Source organism: Oncorhynchus mykiss, chromosome 2 (assembly GCF_057628025.1).
Source record: "Oncorhynchus mykiss isolate SJ-2025 chromosome 2, ASM5762802v1, whole genome shotgun sequence".
Lineage (NCBI taxonomy): Eukaryota > Metazoa > Chordata > Actinopteri > Salmoniformes > Salmonidae > Oncorhynchus > Oncorhynchus mykiss.
Window position 1 is genome coordinate 27,906,435 of NC_143023.1, and position 20,490 is coordinate 27,926,924.

The following is a 20,490-nucleotide window of genomic DNA, read 5'->3' on the forward strand; positions in this document are numbered from 1 at the left end:
GCTCTCTTTTCCTCTTTTCATATGTTCTCTCTCTCCCAGCTCTGCCTCTTCTCTCACACCATCATAGTGGAAAAAACAGTCCCTCGAACCAATTGTATATGTTTGGCTCAGGCACAGAGGCGGTCTCTCTAATAGATGGTTTTTGGATCGTTGTTTCTCATCTTAAGATACATTTTCTGTCCGAAAATAAACTGGAGACTTCAACACACTCAATTGGGGCTGTTTCAATCAATCCACGCACCCATGTGCTGTGTGTGTGTTTGTGGGTGCACTCCCACGGACAGCTCTACTCCATGTGGTCCATCAGCTGTTGAGTAAGGGATGTGTGAGGCATACGTTGACATATTGCTCACATCGCTCAGCATCAGCCTGTAACTGGTTTAATCCCAATTGGCACCCTGTTCCCTTATAGGGCACTATTTATGATTAGAGCCCTATGGGCCCAGGTCAAAAGTAGAGCACTATGTAGGTAAAAGGGTTCTATTTAGGACCAACAAACAGTTACACCCCCGTGGCAGGCCGTTCAGCTCCAGTCCACACAGTGCAATCAGTCTTTCTGTGAGATCATAATCACAAAGATTTCTCTGAATGTTTCTCTGAGTTTACTGCTGCTGTGTGCCCATACTATGTGTGTGATCACTGATATGAGTCAATGCAGATCCCCTTTTAAATGGACATCCCAGATGACAATATTCTGAAAATCTATAGTCAACTGTTGACTAATTTTGATTTATCACTGTTACATAAAATACCAGATATGGAGATTCTTGTTTTGTCAAGTGGCCTACTGTTCTGAAACCCCCTGGATGTTTCGATTGATGCAACAGTCAGCGTTTGAGCTGGCCACACTGTTTCTTCACAGAAATATTTTGCACAAACACAGTCCTTACAAAGTTATGTCCTGAATGTGACCCTTTTTATTTTTGGCTGCAATGTTCAGACATTCACAGAAGTGGCGGCAGCATAACACAATCATCCAAACCGGAAAATGTAGACGACATTAATCCTAGCGCTAACTGAGGAAAGATTGACGTAACACAAGTGGTCATAGTTAGCTAACAGAAACCACAATGTGAATTAACTCATTTAAATAACGATTTACAATTCATCACGTCAAGGGTGAGCTCACCATTGATCAAAATAATTGAGTAAAACACTTTCTAAAAATCGAATGTAATCCGGCGATGGGTAGTGTGTGCACGCCACCCAGTTAGTTTTTTCGCGTCAACCAAAGATATGAAGAGGAGACGAGGAGTTTGGTCTGTTTGCAGTATGCATGTTGAAGGGGATGTGTTGTCTATGATCATTCACTTACCTTCATTCACTTCTGGAAGTTTACTCGAAAGATGAGTGAACTATTCCTTCACCTCATTATAACATATTTTGTCTGACAGATGTTTACGTGACACCCAGAATGCATGGTATAATGTCAACAAACATGGCATCACACTTAGCTGGCAAATAGCTTAGGTATCATAATCAGTACAACATTCAAAAAAGTATTTTACACATATCAAAGGTGTCCATTACAATCTATGCAATAATCAGAGTGCATTATTTGTAAACTGTACTTGAAAACATGTGAATAAAACTGGAAATACATTATGCTGTATGCTACAGTAGAAAAGACAACACGATATACAGAAAATAAGGCACTTACTTTGATAGGAACGCACTTGTCCGAAGTTGTTATTTGTAAGGAAAACAACAATGAAGGCAATGCGAGCGCCAGCCAGAAAATGTGCCAGGGGGATAAAGTTTGTGCAAGACTGCACAAATATCTGCATATTTGATCTGTGGAAACACTGGGGAGGTGCTTGAGCTCTCCTCGAAGAGAAAAGTTTCTCCGGCTCAGTAGTAAAGCCTCAAACATATATTGTCCGCAACAGTGAAATGGGCTACTTTTATGTGAATTAATGAGGAGGCGGAACACACCTCAATTCATACCGTTGTTAGAAAATAAAACTTGTTAGAAAATAATTAGAAATTGACAGGTTGAAACAGCCTATAGATAATTAGCAGGCAGCGTGGGTTAACTGTCCTGTTGTGCATCAATCACATTTTGGAACAGTGCATACTACCTAAATTGGCCCGACCAACCAGTGCTCCCGCACATTGGCTATCTGCATTGTGTCCCACCACCTGCCAACCCCTCTTTTCATGCTTCTGCTACTCTCTGTTCATCATATTTGCATAGTCACTTTAATGATACCAACATGTACATACTACCTCAATAAGCCTGACTAACAGGTATAAAGCCTTGCTACTCTTTTTTTCAAATGTCTTTTTGCTGTTTTTTTTCTTTACTTACCTACACACACATGCATACCTTTTTTCCCCGCACCATTGGTTAGAACCTGTAAATAAGCATTTCTCTGTTGTATTCGCCGCATGTGACAAATAAACTTTGATTCTGACATTCGGTGCATAAAACAACTCACGCTCGAACTCACAGGTGAAAAGGTTCAAACTGCAACGTTTTTCTAAAACAGGTGCCCCCAAATGCGGTAGTCCTGCCCTGGCCTGGAGTGTTTTGTGAAGCTCCATTTCTATCTTCCCTAGCTGGAGTCTGATGTTATCTCTGCTCTGCTCTGTTTAAGGGGCTCTGATTAGAGACTCTGATCAGCAAGCAACACAATTGACACTGAGAGGCTTCCACTCAAGCGAGTAGCTTTACTGTACTTTCTCCACATACATTAAGCAGTTATAAGCAGCTTTCAGTTATTTGTTAATGTATCCATTCATTGATTGTCTTGTGTATTTTGCTTATTGTTTAATGTAAAAAAATAAATAAATAAACAAATTTCTTTCTGCACAGTATGATGAACAAAGGCAATATAATTTAAGCTTATTGATTTCCCCCATTCTGCATCCTTCCTTTTCTTTAGGTGCTGAGTGTCCAGTGCCACTCAAACCTCTGCGAACCCCAGTACGGGAGCCCCCCCAGTTAGTCATCCCCCCACCCCCGCAGTACCCTCCCCCTCCCTCAGACCCAGACTCCCCCGATGCCTCACCAGAGAGCCACGGGGAGGAGGCCCCTCAGTGTAGGTCTCTCATCCCAGCTGACCTCCTCTACTGTTGGGCTGCCTTTCCCTCCGGCAGCCAGCCACTCTCCTTCCAACCTTCATGTCTTCCTCTAACTCCTCTCCTTTTTCAGTGCTGCTTCCGACCCTGAACTTCATAGTTGTTGTTGAATGTTGAATGTCCTGTGTGGCTCAGTTGGTAGACCATGGTGCTTGCAATGACAAGGTTGTGGATTTGAGTCCCAGAGGGGACCAGTACAAAAAATATATATATATGAAAATGTATGCACTAAGTTGCTCTGGATCAGAGCTTCTGCTAAATGACAAGAATGTTAAAATCAATCTGTGTGTATCACAGATTTCCCTCTTAACGTGTAGTCCGGCTCATATGGACATTCTATCCAGGCTTGCCACGTCGTTCATCTCCTTTGCAGCCAGTTAAACAGTTACGAGGCCTCCTTTATAACAGACAGGCTGATAGGCAAGCTGAGCCCAATGCTGAAGGTCAGCTGTGACAGTGAAGTTCCTTGTATCCCAAATGATACCCTATTCTCTATATAATGCTCTTCTTTTGACCAGGGCCTATAGGGCTCTGTTCAAAAGTAATGCACTATATAGGGAATAGTGTGCCATTTAAGACGCAACGTTAATCAACCTGTGAGGCTTTCATTGTATGTTTTTGTTAATCTCCTGCTGTCTGTAAAAGGCTGTGAGTTTCTGTTGTCAGGCTGCAATAGCTGCAACTTCTTTCTCCAGGGCTCCAGAACACTTATCTATCCTGTCCTATTTCTATCTCATGTCTTCTTCTTTTCCCTCTCTCTGCCTCTCCCCTCCACAGTCTACTGCTGTGCCCCTGTCCGTTTCCCGTTCTCCAAGCCTCGGTGAACAGACAGACCGACTTCTCTGGCCTGCCGTCCTCTCACTGTCTTCCTCTACCACCTCCTCTCCTCCCTCGCCTCTTCTGCACCTTCATCTCTTCCTGCTGGACCTCTGCTTCTTCCATCCTCCTTTTCCTGTTCTTAGAACTGCCCCTTGAACTTCCTTTCTTTCCCATCTCTACATTTTCAAATCCTCTCTTGTTGATGTCTTTTCTTTTCCTTGTTTTTGTGGCTTGTTTTTACAAATGTCTGTATATACAGTATGAACTATAAGCCATTTTGTATTTCAGGTAGTTATACAGTGGTCTGTACGGTAGAGAACTAAGAGGAACGTGATGTGTGAGGGCTGATGGGGACAGGAATGTGTGTTCAGTAGGCTGTTTTAAGTGCAGATGAGATAGCCATACATGTACTGAGTGTGGAGTGATTGATGTAGACATTCTGAAATGAGGGTGTAAGGAAAGTCATACGATATCTCCAAATCAATGATTTGATGGTGGTGGTATAGGTTTCTATGTTATTTCTTAGTGTTTGTAGTGGTTAGTAACTAGAAACCAGGCTGTTGTTTCTCTGCATGCTGATTGATTGACTCCATTAAGGAGTGACCAATAAATCAATGACACTTTTTATGTGGAGGGTTCATCCTTTTTATGAGATTAGCTCCTTGGACATTGGTTAGTATTAGTGGGTTTGTGAGAAGCAGCTTCACTGCGACAACACATCAGTGGAGAGCTATATAGAAGTCACTCTTGTTTACACGTTTTTAGCTTTTACGTTGGACGTGTGAGGGAGTGAAATAAATAACTCCTCTGTATTGGCTTATCCAGATATTCAGCCCTCCTTTAAGTGCCTTTGTCAATAGCAGCATTCATGTGGGTTTTAATTGTGTTATATTGTACAAAAAAAGTATTTAAAAGGATATTTATCATTACAAGTGCAAAATTAGCATGGCGTCCAAGACAGATCATTGAGATCAAGGATTTCCTTCAAATGGACAAGCATGAAAATATTAATATTTTATCATTTCATTTGACATTAAAGACTTAAGACCATTTGTGTATTGAGGCCATGAGGAAATGATTTGTGATTGGGATTTTGGTCTGTGTGTGCTGGTAATGTTGCTTAGTGTGTTTCAGTATGTTGAGAATAGAGAGATGATAGATGTCTATGACTGGATGTGTGTGAGAGAGTGTTACTGGCACAGAGAGCGAGTTACTGCCTGAGAGTCTCTTGACTTGGTTTGTGCATGATTTGGGTTTATGTGATGGGAGCAAGGATGAGTTCATGTTTGTGTAAGAATTTGTTTTGGATGGCTAAGCCAGTGCTGGGAAAGGTTTGGGAGGGCCACTCTGTGTGAGTCACTGGATCTCCAGGAACAGGCTCTCTTCACCATTACAGCTCTGCCTGAAGTTGACAGGCCCAGCTCTCACACACTCATGGGTTGGGTGGCTTTAAAGCATCTCTCTAACAACTTCTCAGTGGTGTGCTCTGCATGCTGGCTGGATAATACTGTAAACCTAATAAATGGAACATACAGTTAAAGTCGGAAGTTTACATACATACACTTAGGTTGGAGTCATTAAAACTCGTTTTTCAACAACCACAAATGTATTGTTAACAAACTGTAGTTTTGGCAAGTCGATTAGGACATCTACTTTGTGCATGACAGTAATTTTTCCAACAATTGTAGACCTCCACAAGTCTGGTTCATCCTTGGGAGCAATTTCCAAACGCCTGAAGGTACCACGTTCTTCTGTACAAACAATAGTACGCAAGTATAAACACCATGGGACCACGCAGCCGTCATACCGCTCAGGAAGGAGACACGTTCTCCTAGAGATGAACGTACTTTGTTGCGAAAAGTGAAAATCAATCCCAGAACAACAGCAAAGGACCTTGTGAAGATGCTGGAGGAAACGGGCACAAAAGTATCTATATCCACAGTAAAACGAGTCCTATATCGACATAACTTGAAAGGCCGCTCAGCGAGGAAGAAGCCACTGCTCCAAAACCACCATAAAAAAGCCGAACTACGGTTTGCAACTGCACATGGGGACAAAGATCATACTTTTTGGAGAAATGTCCTCTGGTCTGATCAATAAAAAATAGAACTGTTTGACCATAATGACCATCATTATGTTTGGAGGAAAAAGGGGGAGGCTTGCAAGCCGAAGAACACCATCCCAATCGTGAAGCACGGGGGTGGCAGCATCATGTTGTGGGATGCTTTGCTGCAGGAGGGCCTGGTGCACTTCACAAAATAGATGGCATCATGAGGCAGGAAAATTATGTGGACATATTGAAGCAACAGCTCAAAATATCAGTCAGGAAGTTAAAGCTTGTTCGCATATGGGTCTTCCAAATGGACAATGACCCCAAGCATACGTCCAAAGTTGTGGCAAAATGGCATAAGGACAGCAAAGTCAAGGTATTGGAGTGGCCATCACAAAGCCCTGACCTCAATCCTATAGACAATTTGTGGGCAGAACTGAAAAAGCATGTGCGAGGAAGAAGGCCTTCAAACCTGACTCAGTTACATCAGTCTGTCAGGAGGAATGGGCCAGAATTCACCCAATTTACCCGAAACGTTTGACCCACGTTAAACAATTTAAGGGGAATGCTCCCAAATACTAATTGAGTGTATGTAAACTCCTGATCCACTGGGAATGCGATGAAAGAAATAAAAGCTGAAATAAATAATTATCTTCTATTATTCTGACATTTCACATTCTGAAAGAAAGTGGTGATCCTAACTGATCTAAGATAGGGAATGTTTACTAGGATTAAATGTCAGGAGTTGTGGAAAAACTGAGTTTAAATGTATTTGGCTAAGGTGTATGTAAACTTCCGACTTCAACTGTATGTATTAATGCTCCTGCTTTTGGCTTGATGGGCAGTGAGTTAAGTGAGACATTATACAATCTAAATGTTTTGCTCCAAAGCCAAGTGGGAGACCATAGGACTACGGTATATAATGCAACATGTCAATATCGTTCATGGGAAATACTGAGTACAGGATCATAAGGTATGTTTAAGCCTGCCCACATCAACGTAGCGGTTTCATTGAGCCACAAGTGTGTGTGTGTGTTTGTGTGTATCTCAGAATGTATGTCTAGCTGACATTGTATAATATATTTTCTCTCAATCTTCCCCTCTCTGATTCCCTCCTCTCTCTGTCATGCACATGCTTGTACAACCTCTCTTTTTGTTGTTGCTGTGAACTGTTCTTCTCAATAGACCACAGATAACATTGTAACTAGAGCAGCTTATTTTACATCATTATACAGCTTTCTTCTGTCAGTTGATAATACTGATAATAATACTGATGATTATGCTGTTGATGATGATCTACCACCCCTCTGCCCGGACACCAGCTTGGCTGCACTCTCGGCGTCTCTCTGTGGCAGGACCCCAGACCCCAGAAACAGAGGCAGAGGAGACTTTATCCATGGGCAGCAGTGGCAGCTTCCAGGACCAGGGCTATGCAGCCTCCGAGGGCATGGCTGAGGACTCTGGCCTGGTCTTCTCCCCCTCGGCCTCCGACACCACTCACCCTACCTCCCCTGACGGGAGCCTCTCCCTGGGCTCTTCTGGCTCCTCTCACCCCATGATCCATCCCCTCACCAAGGACTGTTCTAGTGATAGTGACGAGGGCTGTGCCACGTGGGGCTCCAGGTACAGGTACTGTAGCTGTGCTACCACTGACCTGCTCTGCTCACTGCATTATCATAGCAATGTTCAGGGTGGACTCTTAGCAAAGTCAAACTCACACTGCTTTTCAATTATTATTTCTTAGTTATCCTACCCTTATGCACTTACTACTACTAGCCTTGTCGCAGACCCTAGCTAAAGCTGTTTTTGTCATTAGAATGGTACCTAGTCTTAGAGTCAGATCCTCCCTGTGATTTACCAACTCCCTCCTTGCTCCCAGTTCCCAGTTCTGCCCCGCGTCTCTCACTATTTAGTCAGCTTTCTCACGTCTCGCATGTCTCTGTACCGGCTTGTTTTTAAAGGCCTGTTTTACTGCGCCAACAGTGCTTCCTGACTGAGTCACTGCAGTCCACGTGTGTTGAAGCTAAGGGGCTACCTTCCAAAGCCTGCAGCGTCACTTAAATCTGCTGGGCTCTAAAGTGAAAGCTCTGGGGGTTTTCTCAGGAAAATAGGCTCTACCTAGTCTGCAGGAGGAAAGTTATATTTGGCTTGGCCAAGAAGAGAAGAAATATAACCCCATGCCATTTTTAGGTTAGTTTAGAAAAGAAACACATAAATAAAACAGAGGAATGCTCAGTGGACACCTTGAACTAAGTGTGAAAGAAATATGAACTCAAACACAAGTACTATGAATAAATATTTCAAGGGCAGTAGACTCCACCATCACCTAAATGTAACTTTCAAACTTTTGAGTTAACTTGAGTTCTCCTTTTATGCTACCTGCAAAACAGTTCAAAACTTAACTTGTATTGCCCCCTCCTCCCTTAGACACAGCAGTGATATCAGCCACAACGACAAAGCAGGCAAAACAAAGGACATCTATGACGAGGACCCAGAGCTCACCACTCAGCTCAACCAGACTCTGGCTGATCTGGATGCTGATCTAGCAGGTGAGCTTTCAGTAGAACACAAATTCAAATAAAAAATGTTTTATTGTCCATCAAATGCACATGAATGACATACTGGAGACATCCTGGAAACCACAATGGATGCACAGGACCAAAACAATATTTGTTGTATCGTCAATAAGCAGGCCGGCTAACACATGTATTTTAATTTGTCCATGTCCACTAGATATAAGTCACATAGATGCTGTTTCAGTGCAAGAGCACCCCTACGTGATGTCCACTGAGAGCAATGACATCCCGGTGTCTGTGGTGGATATGGAGGTCCCGGTCACAGCCATAGATGAAGTCCTGGAGGACTACGAGACACCGAGCATGACGGATCACCAAGTCACACTAATGAGTAGCTCTCAAAGAACGGACAATAAAAACCTGAACCACAGTCATCATCAGTCAAGTGTTGGTGGCACACAGAACAAAAACAACAACGCCTGTATGTCTGACGGCTCCAGCAAAGTCAGCTCTGCTCAACCACAGCCCGCGCAGCGCCTCAAATCACCAGGGAAGAAGCTTGCCAATGGCACCATGGGGAAAGACCATACAGCAGTGGTCTCTAAGACTAAAGTAGAAGTTCAAAGATGGGAGTCCACTGAGGGAGCTGAAAGGAAAGCCTCACCTGTCAACAGCTCTCTCGCTGTCCCAGAGAGCCATTCCAAGTCCCCTGAGGACGAGGTTCCCACCTATAGAGGCCACGCTGCCTCCCAAGCACAAACGAAAATCACATGTAGCCCAGTCTCCCGATTTGGTATGAAGACATTCACTATCATCCCTCCCAAGCCCGCAGTTGCAACCCGGCCTCAGAAGCCAGCAGAGGCCCCGGCCACTCTGACAACAGGTGCCATTAGAATTGACGATCAGGGTAACATGGTCAAAGTAGCCATCGCCCGAAACAAGTTTGGCGGTTCCTCGGAGTCTGGGATCAACAAAGATGACTCTGTCTCACCACTCCTGGGGAAAGCCAAAACATTCCGGAGCTCCTCTGAGAAGCAGGACACTTCTGCACATTCGGTCCCCACTAGTAGAGGGCCTGTCCCTTTCACAAAGACCCAGAGCCCAGAGTCTGAGGTCCACAAACCCACCGATCGGGTCGTAGCGTCTGAGCCACCTGCAGCCAAGGCAACACCTATGGCCTCTGAACCTGTAGCCAAGATGACACCTAAGGAAACATGCAAAGATGTGGTTGAGGTAACAAAGGACATCTCACAGGAAGCAGAGGGCAAGGCCTCAGTTCCAGTTTCAGAGACTCCTGTGCAGCAGAAGACTATGAAACTGAACCCTGGTATTCTCCAAGATCAGAAGAGAAATCTTTCCTTCCTCAAGCCGTCCAGGAGAACATCCAGTCAGTACGTAGCTTCTGCCATTGCTAAATACGCTGTGAAGCCCACCATGGCCAAAGCTGACAACATCCAAGAAGTACCAACGGAGTTGTCTGACCCCATGAGAAGGCCACCTGGCAGTTACAGCTATCAGAAAGAGGGTCAATCCTTTCATGTAAATCCACAGCGGTCCTCTGGTACATCTACTAATGTACCAGTGAAGAAGGAGAGCAGCTCTGGGTCTGGGTCCTATCACGCCGGTGCTAAATGTTACCCTGACTACCTCTCTGCAGAGAAACGGGTAGTCTCTGGTGAGTCGACGCAAGGAGTGGACAGGAGTCGTTATGGGAGCAGTTCTACCCTGCGAGTTGCTGGACGGAACTCCAAGTCACTGGACTCTGATACAGTGGCCAATAACACTAAGCAGCATGGGCCCAACAGTCCCAGTCCCAGACAGATGACACCAGCACCACAATCCCCCACTAAACAGGTACCTGCCATCTCCAAGCCCTCGCAGGGTCAACCACCTGCAGAGACACTAGGTCCCAAAGGTCATCCAGCCCTGGCAAAGAAGCCTGAACCACCACGAGCAGCTGCTGCCAGCAACGACCTCCCAGAGCCCCAGCAGGTCAGTCTGTTTGGGCCGGTGAAGAAGTTCAAGCCTGTGATCATGAAGTCGGTCCAGATGGACACGTCGCTACACACCACTCTGATGTCAGCCATCCAGTGTGGGGATGGGAAGGAGAGGCTCAGAAAGGTGAGAGAGAGAGAGGCCCGTCATGCTAACTTCACAAAGATCACTGTTTTTCTTCTTTTTTTAAAAGTCCAAGTCTACAGCTACTTATAATGAGTGTAATCTAGGGTGTTTGGTTTCTAATTTCCCTGATTTTCCCTGTCGGACTAGGTATCGGACTCAAGTGCAAGCAGCACTTTGAAGAAATCGTCCTTTGTTGAGGAAGAGAATGAGCGATGTGCGCTACTAGCAGCCATTAGAGGACAAAGTAACTCTGCAGGGCTAAGGAAGGTAAGCTATAGCCTAGAGTCAGATTGGGTTTTGCTTTGGTTTTGCAATGTCTTGATGTAGCACAGGGGATCTGTTGCTCGTCACTGAATAGCTCATTTCAGGAGAACAAGCAGCACTATGTTTATTATATATATGAGTCTATTTGCGTTCCCCTTGAATGTGATCTGGTTTGTTTTCATGTAAGGACCATGGTGAAATGAGAGGAGGAAATGTGTAGTTGTGAGGGAGGCCCGATGTGGTGAGCGTTAGAATGTTCCTGCCCAGCTCACCAGCAGGAATCTCAGAAATGTGCATTACTAAATCAGGTTCTCAGGGCAATAACGTGGAATTTAGGTTTGATAAAAAAAGAATGGAATGTTTGATGGGAGTTCTTGATTCTATTCCTTAGCTACCTGTTAAATTTAGTTGGTGGAGCTAAAGTAGATCCAGGCTAGCGACAGCTTAACTTAGAGTTGCAAAGCTGTTTGAAATGCCTTTAAACTTTTGTTTTGCTGCCTAGTAAACCACTGGGGTTAACAAGGTATAAGAGGGAAATTGCGTGTGTGTGCGTGCATGTGAAAGCTGCCGTCAAATGGCTCTATGTATCTGGACTGCCATTGTTCCCCTCTCTACGCTCCACAGACCATATCCCAGGCTGCAGAGGAGCTTGACAAGTTCAGGAAGACTGAGGAGGAAGTGTGTGATGCCTTCCCTGCCATGCCTTCCCCTCCTCCATTTGTGCCTCCGCCACCTCCACCCCCCTCTATGCTCCCTCCTCCTCCTCCTGCCCCTCCCTCCACTCAGCCCAAGCCCAGTATGGTGGGGGAGCCTCTGGGGGCTGGGCGGAATCCCACTCTGGCCCGGGACGCAATGCTGGAGGCCATCCGCTCTGGCTCTGCAGCTGATCGCCTGAAGAAGGTACAGTATGTTCAGTACTGCAGGCAGCCACACTAACAATACATTAGCAACACACAAAAGAGGGAGACAGTTATTGGGAGAGAGTTTAGTCATCAAGTTACAGGTTGTCAATTCAATGTTTTCAGATAGAGCAAATGGAGGTGATCATACATGACCTTTTGTGCATGTACTCACATGGGAACTCACCAGCCAGGCGACTACCCACCATTTCTCACCTAGTATTACCTTGTCTTTTGTTGCAACATGTCTGCGACGGAACAAAGAACTCCTGGGAAACATTCTGTGCTAGCTGGAGATCGAGATTCCATCACGTAGTTCCACACTCTGTGGGGCTGTGCAGCTTGAGCAATGTATTGTTCCGTTAGATTAACCAATGAGACAAATACAATAAAAACACTTCCATTCTTTACAAAATAGTCTACCTCTTGAATGATCTGAACTCTGTTAACTTTAACTCGTCAGGCAATTTTTAATTGGTACAGAGCAAAAAATAACACGGGTTTTCATGTTTCATCTATTTTATTCAGGTCAATGCCCCCACAAAAACAGTCCAAGTGAACGGTAGACTTGGTACTATACAAGCAGCATCATCCCTCTCACAAGGACAATAAAGAATCTTCCAGAATGATTCCAGAACATCTTGCAAACCATCTGATTAGAATCGTCGTAGGCAGCCAAATAATATGTTGTCTTTCACCTTAATTTATCACTGTCCTTATGTATATGTGTACTTGAATAGTTGCAATAACTGGAAAGATGAATTGCTGTACAAAAGCATGTGCCAATAATTTGTTTTGCTTTTTATTAGCTGCTCTTGTTGCTGCTGATGATGATGATAATGATGATGATGATGATGATGATGATGATGATGATGATGATAATAATAATCATCATAGGAAATGATTTTTCCTCTTTTATTATTTCTTTTTTATTTGACTTTTTAATACTAGTCCACATGGAATTGATGCCTCATGCTGTCTTACTGTCAGTGTTATATTTGATTATTACATATTTGCTGTATATATTCCATGTAATAGGATGCAATGGATCAGACTCCTTGATATAGTGCAATGAGTAACACTGGTCACCAGTAACACTGGTCAAGCATGACTAAATTTGGCTCCAAGGGACTCTCCTCTCCAGGTGGTGATTAGGGTATGTATCCCAAATGGCAGGTTATTCCCTATATAGTACACTACTTTTGACCAAAACCTTATGGGCCCTTGGCAAAAACTAGTGCACTAAATAGGGAATAGGGTAGCATTACTCTAGTTTATTTTTGCAAAGCTCTGGGTTTTTAGATCTCATCTATGCTGCTATTCAACCTTTACATGTTTTTATTTTTGGATTTATAATGCCTCTTAATATATTTATTTTAATATTCAGAGAAAAGATTACTAACATATCCTTTCTTGACATTACAAAAGCATTTTTGAAACATTGAAACTATTGGTGAATAATATCACCATGACTTAGTAAAATAGTTTACTAATCAATAGATATATGAGTAATGAACAACAGGTATGGGCTGTTACTTCATTTTCAGCAAAAAATTCTGGTTAATATTTGCTATGATTTTATTGTTTATTTAATCACAAAGTGTTCTATGTTGTTTGCATGGGGCTCCAGTGCACAGCTTTTTGTTGTTGTACTCAACAGTAGATCTGATGTGCAGTACTGTACATGAGCTTGTTTCTCTAGACATTTTATGGCATTACTATAGTAGTTGAAAGAAAGCAAAAGTGAATATTATAATATATCTTGCAAATGAGTACTATTTATATTGATCAGAATGACTGAATGATAGACTGAAAGAGCCACCCAGTGTAAAGCATGAAAATAGGGACCACAAGATTCTAGACTGGTCTGTCAAAATATGGATTCATAGGTTGTCCAGTTCCTTAAAATTCAGTTTAGATGTTTACTTATGTTCTAGACCAGCAGGCTCCAGACCTCGTAGGGTAAGAGTTGAAGGTAGACCTCGTAGGGTACGAGGTCTGGAGCCTGCTGGTTTTCTGTGTTACCTGATAATGAATTTCCCCCACCTGGTGTCCCAGTTCTAAATCAATCCCTGATTAGAGAGGAACAATGGAAAAAAAGCAAAGGAACTGGCTTCAAGTTCCAGAGTTGTGTTTGAGGCTAGAAAGTTGTATATTTTGTTAACTACAGATAAATGATTACAGTAATAAACTGTTGTTAAAATTGGAAATAAATAGAATAATAGAAATCCAATCAAATTTAGTTTTAAGCTAATGCTTTTTTATGTTAAGTGCATGTTGTTTTTGGAAGAATGTCACATTTTATTTTATCCACAAATTATACTTTTTTCAATAAATGATTTTTGTAACCATGTAACAGTTTTTTCTTCTGTACATTGATCTCAAATACTGTCTGGATGTGCACTTTAAATTACACTGTAGCTATAATGTAAGTACAGTGTAACTACTTGCAATAACCCTAATCCTAAATACAGTGTAAGTGCAATGTAACAATGAGCTTATAACTGAAGGGTAAAATCGTATGCCAATGTATGTATTGATCGTTTGGTAGTGTAGCAAGCTCTTGAGTCATGGAGCAGTTAATCTAACATGCAGTAATGTTTCTCATTTGGTTGTTGGCTGTGGTTATTGTTGTCCTTATGAAATCTGGAAGCCAAACAGACCTCTTTCTTATGATGCCACCAGGCTTACATGTTGTTTTGAGAGGATTTCCACATCAGAGCTCTCCCAACTATTCCAAGCTACTCTGAACCATGACTCATCATGTGGTCATTACTGACATATAACTTTACTTAAACTGTATTCCCTGACCATACTGGTTTAGGTTCCCCCAAAAATCCTATAGATGGACTCCTGGGCCCTAACATTTCAGTGTTTGCAGATCTGAACGGTCTGGATCGGTATAATCAGGGTAGTGGTAATTTATTACACTATTTTGATTCCATCTTACAGATCTACCCAGTTAGGGCTAAGGGGAAGGGGTTAATGAGAGAACTAAGACCAGCAGTGGGAGCACAATGTCCCTTCACTTCAGCTTCACAGGCTCCCTGCTCTGCTTTGCCTGATCTGCCTCTCTCAAAGGCCGGGCAGGCCCACAAAAAGTAAGTGATCTTGGGATTAGGTTTCTGGGTATGTGTCTGTTGTCTGACATGCGATCCAGATTTCACCATATACAAAGAAAGTATGTGTCCCAAATAGCTCCCTATTCCCTGTATAGTGAACTACTACCCTATGGGCCATGGTTAAAAGTAGTACTCTATAAAGGGAATAAATAGGGTGTCAATTGGGATGCTGCCAGAGAGGGTAATCCTCTCCACACTGTAGGTCTGTAAATACTTGCTGGCCCACAGGCCCTCTGTCGGTCAGAATTCCTGCTCATTTGTGGCCATTCTCTGTCTTATGAAACTAACTGCAGCAAGACAGAGTGTTTGGTTGGTTCCAAGCCAACCGCCGCCACAACCGTTAATGCAGAAAAACAAATCTCTTTCTAAATCAAGACTTACTGGCAGCTCATGACACAGCATAGACGAAGGTAGTGGTTAACTCACAGCATTCATGGTTGAGAAGGATGATGGCTATTAATTCCTTGTCTTAACACCATTTCCACGTGTTACTTTTGTAAGTAAGATTCCTGCAATATCACATTTTATTTGTCAGGTACAAAGTTTCATCAGGTATATAAGTTGCAGCGAAATGCCTGAACATCCTTGTGATGACAAACGTGGGAAGAGCAAATGCAGCTTTTCAATGCAACTATGTTCACGTTAGCCTCTGCTCCCAAGATTGGCCGAAGTGAAAGCCTGTGACAGAGGCTATGGTCACATGGGCCTAATGCATGAATAATGTTACAGAGAGGAGATCTGATCCAAGGTGTGGTGATGTGTCTGTGTACAATGCCCTTTTATATTGTGGAGTGTTTGGCAGGGTCACACAGTATGGAACCACCGTTGTTCTCTTCACCCAGATACTACAAGTCTGGGACGGGTCCTCTGTCTTCCCTACCCTGTCATTAGGCAGGCTCAGCTGAGGAACGTTCCAGACTTACAACCTTTTACACTACAGACTCTTTGAATTCTTTCCCATGGTTGAGTTCATTGAGTAAATCACATTTTAGGTGTCTTATTAGAATAATCAGATTGATAAATCACGTACTGTGGCATATTAATAGCACAATGGCTACATTTGCACAATTATATGAAGGAATATATATACTCACCACCATGGTTAGTGCAGGGCATGTAACCCCTGTAAGCCTATTGCAACACAGTGCTTGGAGGGGTGAAGTACCAAAACACTGCATAGGAGTAGGGAAAGGTAACTCCAGAGCATTGAACTCTTGATTAAACTTTTATGCAACAGGACCAATAGGAGATTATGAAATTGAAAAACAACAACTGTACATTTTGTAGTGTACCCCAAAATGTTATATGTAATTGTATGGTGTATGCATACAGACGCTTTTATCCAAAGAGACTTACAGTTATGCGTGCATACATTTTTACATATGTGTGGTCCAGGGAATCAAACCCACAACCCTCTACCAACTCAGCCATACAGGACCACTATGTAAGTATCATATAGATTTACAGTTTGAAAAGCTATACAATAGTGACACAATGGACCGGAATAAGGTTAGGCCAAAGGGCTGGAACTGAAATAAAACCTGAGCAATACTGTCAACTTTCCAGGGTCCCCGCTCCACTTCTTAGCACCCACATGCTTACTCCAGGCTGAGACCCCGGTGCCTGATTTACATGGGAACGAGCATGGGGGCTGTATCTACTGATTTGGGAAAAGTTTGCTGTGTATAGTGTCTATTTTTGCAGCAGTGTGCTATGTCTGCAGACAGGACTTCTCGGCATGTCTCTCCCCCCTTGCACACACACACTACATGTTAATGTTTGAAAATGTATGTAAATTGTAAAGTATTTTATCTATAATGTATTTTTCGTTGTGTCGTACACCAGTAAGACTAGCTGTCACCATTGGCGTCAGCTAATGGGGATCCTAATAAATCAAATCAAATGCTTTCTCTCAAGTGGATTTATTGGCATGGGAAACATATGTATACCAGGCCAAAGCAAGTGAAATAGATAATAGTGAAATAAACAAAAAATGAATAGTAAACATTACACTCAAAGTTCCAAAAGAATAATGACATTTCAAATGTCATTATGTCTATATACAGTGTTGTGACGAGATGCAAGTTAAGTCGCATTTACAATGTTTGTTCTTCATTTTTCTCTCTCTCTCTCTCTCTCTCTCTCTCTCTCTCTCTCTCTCTGTCTGTGTGTTCAGCTGATGAGTACTGAATATTCCTCTAGAGACATGAGGCGATGTGGGCGGAGTCAGCCGAGAGGGGAGGGAGGAGTTGTTTCGTGTGTGTTAAGGAGTCAGCTGAGAAATCAACTGCTAGCTGCTTGTCCTCATCGGGAATGTTGACCACTGGAGCGTGTTGAGCAAGAAAAGCAAAGCTGTTGCGCGAGCAACTATTTTCAAGTTGTGTCTTCTCATCCCAAGTGCAAGGCTGTCTGATTGCTCTTGTTTGAAATTCTACAGAGGCCTGTCAATAAGGTGAGTGTATTATTCCAAGATCAAGGGAGTCTTGTGTTATTTGAAATATGGTGTAATTGTTTTCATCTTTCTTGACTTTCTAGAACACAGAAAGCAAAGTTTAGTGTAGCTAGCTAGCGCCTCTGGATGTAAACTGCTGTCGGGTGAGACTGGAACACTGCGCATCGTGGCTTGTAGCGTGAGGCTCTGTCTTTCACGAAAGCGTGAGGAGGGTTTGGATAGCTGTTAGAACTTGTTTTGCAAATCAGTGTAATTTGTTGTCTAAAACAGGTTACCGTTGTAGGTTAACATTGTTAATCACAAATGTGACAGTTACTAAATAGCCAGAGCCGAATATAGCCACATGTCTACCCAGCGCTGTCGGGACTGCATGCAGGCAGATAAACTGCGTTCGTGCAGGGACGAGGTTGGCAGAAGCATGATCTCCTGTATTGGGGCAACTAAAGCTTACTTAACTACTATAGTTAGGTAGTTAAAAGTACCAATCCAGAGGGGTATCAATGAGTTAGCCAGCTAACTTTGATTAAACATTTTTTTTTGATTTTCTGGTTCATTAAGAAATGTGTTTTTGGTTGCGGAGTCAATTAAACCATGCCCTTTTCAAGCTTATCGTAAACTGTTTAAAGATATTGCATAACTGCTTACTATCCAACTACCAGCCAGGCGCAGCCCCTGGTGAAGTCCCTGCCTGTCCTACCCTCAGTAGCCTATCCGACCTACCCTTTTCACCGGTCCGGTCAGTCTTATCCCATGGCTTCATTTTTCTTTGGGGGTGGGGTGAAAGGCGTTTTTCCAGGCAGCTAGCTACTCGTGTACGGAACCATGGATGGTGGTTGAGCAGCGAATATATACAGTATAGTTATAGTAGGCTTATTCAGAGACTAAGTATTTCAAATCTAACTGGGTGGGACATCAGGGATGGATTTTATGCTGTAGATGTCATATGTGATCGTATTAGTAATCCAAAAACGACAGATTTGTTTGATTTAATGCTGATTCAGCAGAATTACCCAGCAGTGTACTGTACAGCTCATCTAAGAAATGTAGTTGGTTAGAACCATAAGAATATATAGATTGATCATAATGGCATAGTATGTTTAGGGAACAGTCCCTATCCCCTTCAACTAAACTACATTTTTACTATACACTTAAAATGTCATTACTAATGTAGGCCTACTATGTAACATGTTAATACAAAATTGTTACTACTTGTGTAATTACAGAGTCACTACACCAGTATAACAGCAACTTATTAGAAATTGTTACCAGTATAAGGTGTCACCAACTAGTTTTAAATTCACACCCTCTGCTACAATCTAGCTATTTCAAGTCCATGCTCTGTAAGAGACCAACATGATGGGGCATGAGTTTAGGAGGTCTAAGACAGACAGCAGACAGCTAGCTCAGAGCTGCTGAGCTCACATATTTTACATATGCAACCTGTCTTGCCATGGCGGTTCAATTCTCTTCTCTGGAAGAGTCTGACTAACAAATGGCTTTGTTGGATCATACCTATTGGCATTTCATTTGTTCTACCAATCTATTCCATTCATCATACAGGCCATTCATTCAGTGAATATAGGCAGGCCTATTAGCTTGTTGGTTTAATTTATTATTGGGGATGGAAAGTGAAAGGGATAGGCTTTGCTCACCCAAATTACAAATTCCCTTGTTGAGAGCTGTCCAAACTTTCAATCTGAAGAGGCCTTGCAGACATATAAATTGTACTTCCACATACACTTTATAGTATTATTATGTTCTCTGTCATAGTGGTGATCTCTCTCACCCAGGCCCTAGCATTCCATTCGGCCTTGCGCCAGTTTGCAGTCATATAACACTCGCTATTCAGTGCCAATACCCCCTTATTGATGGCTGGTCATGGTGCTTTTTCCTGAAGTCTGGGATGCAGAGTCAGAGTTTTGGTCTAAATCAATGACACCAATTACTAGGTTATGTCCTATTATTGCCCAAATTATTTCTCTCATCAGTTATGAGCACATCTGATGTTGACACACCTCCTGTATTCTGTCTTAATAAATTCTAGTAACTGATTTAAAAAATAATTTTGGTCTGTGGGTGTGGCGGTAGGTGCTGTTTGGAAACAGGTAGCTGAATCATGAAAAAAAACTGGATGATATAGGCTAGGTCTACTTTTCTTGTGTAGGTAGGAGTCAATGGTTGTACAAAGCATAAAGATACTTCCGAAGAACCACAAGGCTTGTGGATGAAAAAAGTTGCCTCTATTAGATTACTTGGCAGCAGGACATGATGAAAAAGCTTTGCAGGCAGCTAGAGAAGCCTTAGTTTGTCTGCGTCACTTACCTTTCATTTAAATGTAATCATTATTTTGTCTAGCTACCTCAGTTATAGCTAAGTAATTACATTATGTTTACTAAAGTAGTCTGTAATTGATTTACAGAAGGGCAACTTAATATATTTAGCTTACTGGTCCTATAAATACTTGACTCTCACCCGCCATCATCCACCCATGATTACCCAGAAGGCAGAATGACGCAATGAATGTCTAACCAACCAACCACAGCACGGTGGATTCAATTTCTCAATGTCTGGAGCTGGTCCAAATCTGTTTGAAACCTGAGAAGCAGGAATGCTGTATTTTCTAAAGCAGGTAACTGAACACCTCTGCTAGTATTTTTGTGTGCAGAAAGAACAGGGAGAGTGTTGCAGAATGATGGCGATGTTCCAGAAAATGTCACTCAGCCTCTATGAGCTGGAATCTGTGCTGTAAAATCTAAAACAAACCAGGGTTAGTGGGCTTGGCGAGATGTATTCATGAAAACAAAAGGGTTTTGAGTGACATTCTTCCCCAGTGCAACTTCAGAACAATAGAGGCATTTTGTGCTCTTGAATTTTATCGCTGTGCCTGGACATCATTAGCATTCTCTTCTCAGAGTTTAATGGGACATTTGGCTTTATCTGTGCATCGTTTCTCATATTATCAGTACATATTTCACCAAACCTATAAGTGATGAGAACTTGGAGAAAGGCATTTCAATTATTTATAACCTACAATATGTAGGGCCTTGTAAAATATGTGTTGCGGACAATGCGAATGGAATCACGGAATCTAGACATTAAAACGGAATTCAACAATATAATTTTTTTATTGAACTTCATAGGAAATAAACTAAATGTATTGAAC

At 42.5% G+C, this 20,490-nt stretch overlaps 2 protein-coding genes across 16 annotated transcripts in view; both read left to right on the top strand.

Annotated features, from left to right (window-relative positions):
* The window catches only part of LOC110485894 (protein cordon-bleu), a 60,778-nt gene extending 46,674 nt beyond the window's left edge, over positions 1 to 14,104 (top strand). For 8 of the 13 annotated variants that reach the window (XM_036944443.2, XM_036944436.2, XM_036944451.2 and 5 more), the window contains 6 exons: positions 7,276 to 7,582; positions 8,381 to 8,502; positions 8,687 to 10,590; positions 10,738 to 10,857; positions 11,479 to 11,754; positions 12,282 to 14,104. In XM_036944443.2, coding sequence (XP_036800338.2) covers positions 7,276 to 7,582; positions 8,381 to 8,502; positions 8,687 to 10,590; positions 10,738 to 10,857; positions 11,479 to 11,754; positions 12,282 to 12,365 — 2,813 coding nt within the window. In that variant the 3' untranslated portion in view covers positions 12,366 to 14,104. Of the gene's footprint in view, positions 1 to 2,888; positions 3,045 to 7,275; positions 7,583 to 8,380; positions 8,503 to 8,686; positions 10,591 to 10,737; positions 10,858 to 11,478; positions 11,755 to 12,281 lie in introns of all 13 variants that reach the window. The other 5 variants (XM_036944441.2, XM_090195318.1, XM_090195347.1 and 2 more) reach the window with 2 other exon arrangements.
* Positions 14,105 to 17,091: 2,987 nt separating this feature from the next.
* The window catches only part of LOC110485935 (growth factor receptor-bound protein 10), an 84,284-nt gene continuing 80,885 nt past the window's right edge, over positions 17,092 to 20,490 (top strand). Inside the window, exon 1 of one of the 3 annotated variants that reach the window (XM_021557181.3) lies at positions 17,092 to 17,327. The gene's annotated coding sequence lies outside the window, so the exon portion shown is untranslated. The remainder of the gene's footprint in view (positions 17,328 to 20,490) is intronic. The other 2 variants (XM_021557189.3, XM_021557198.3) reach the window with 2 other exon arrangements.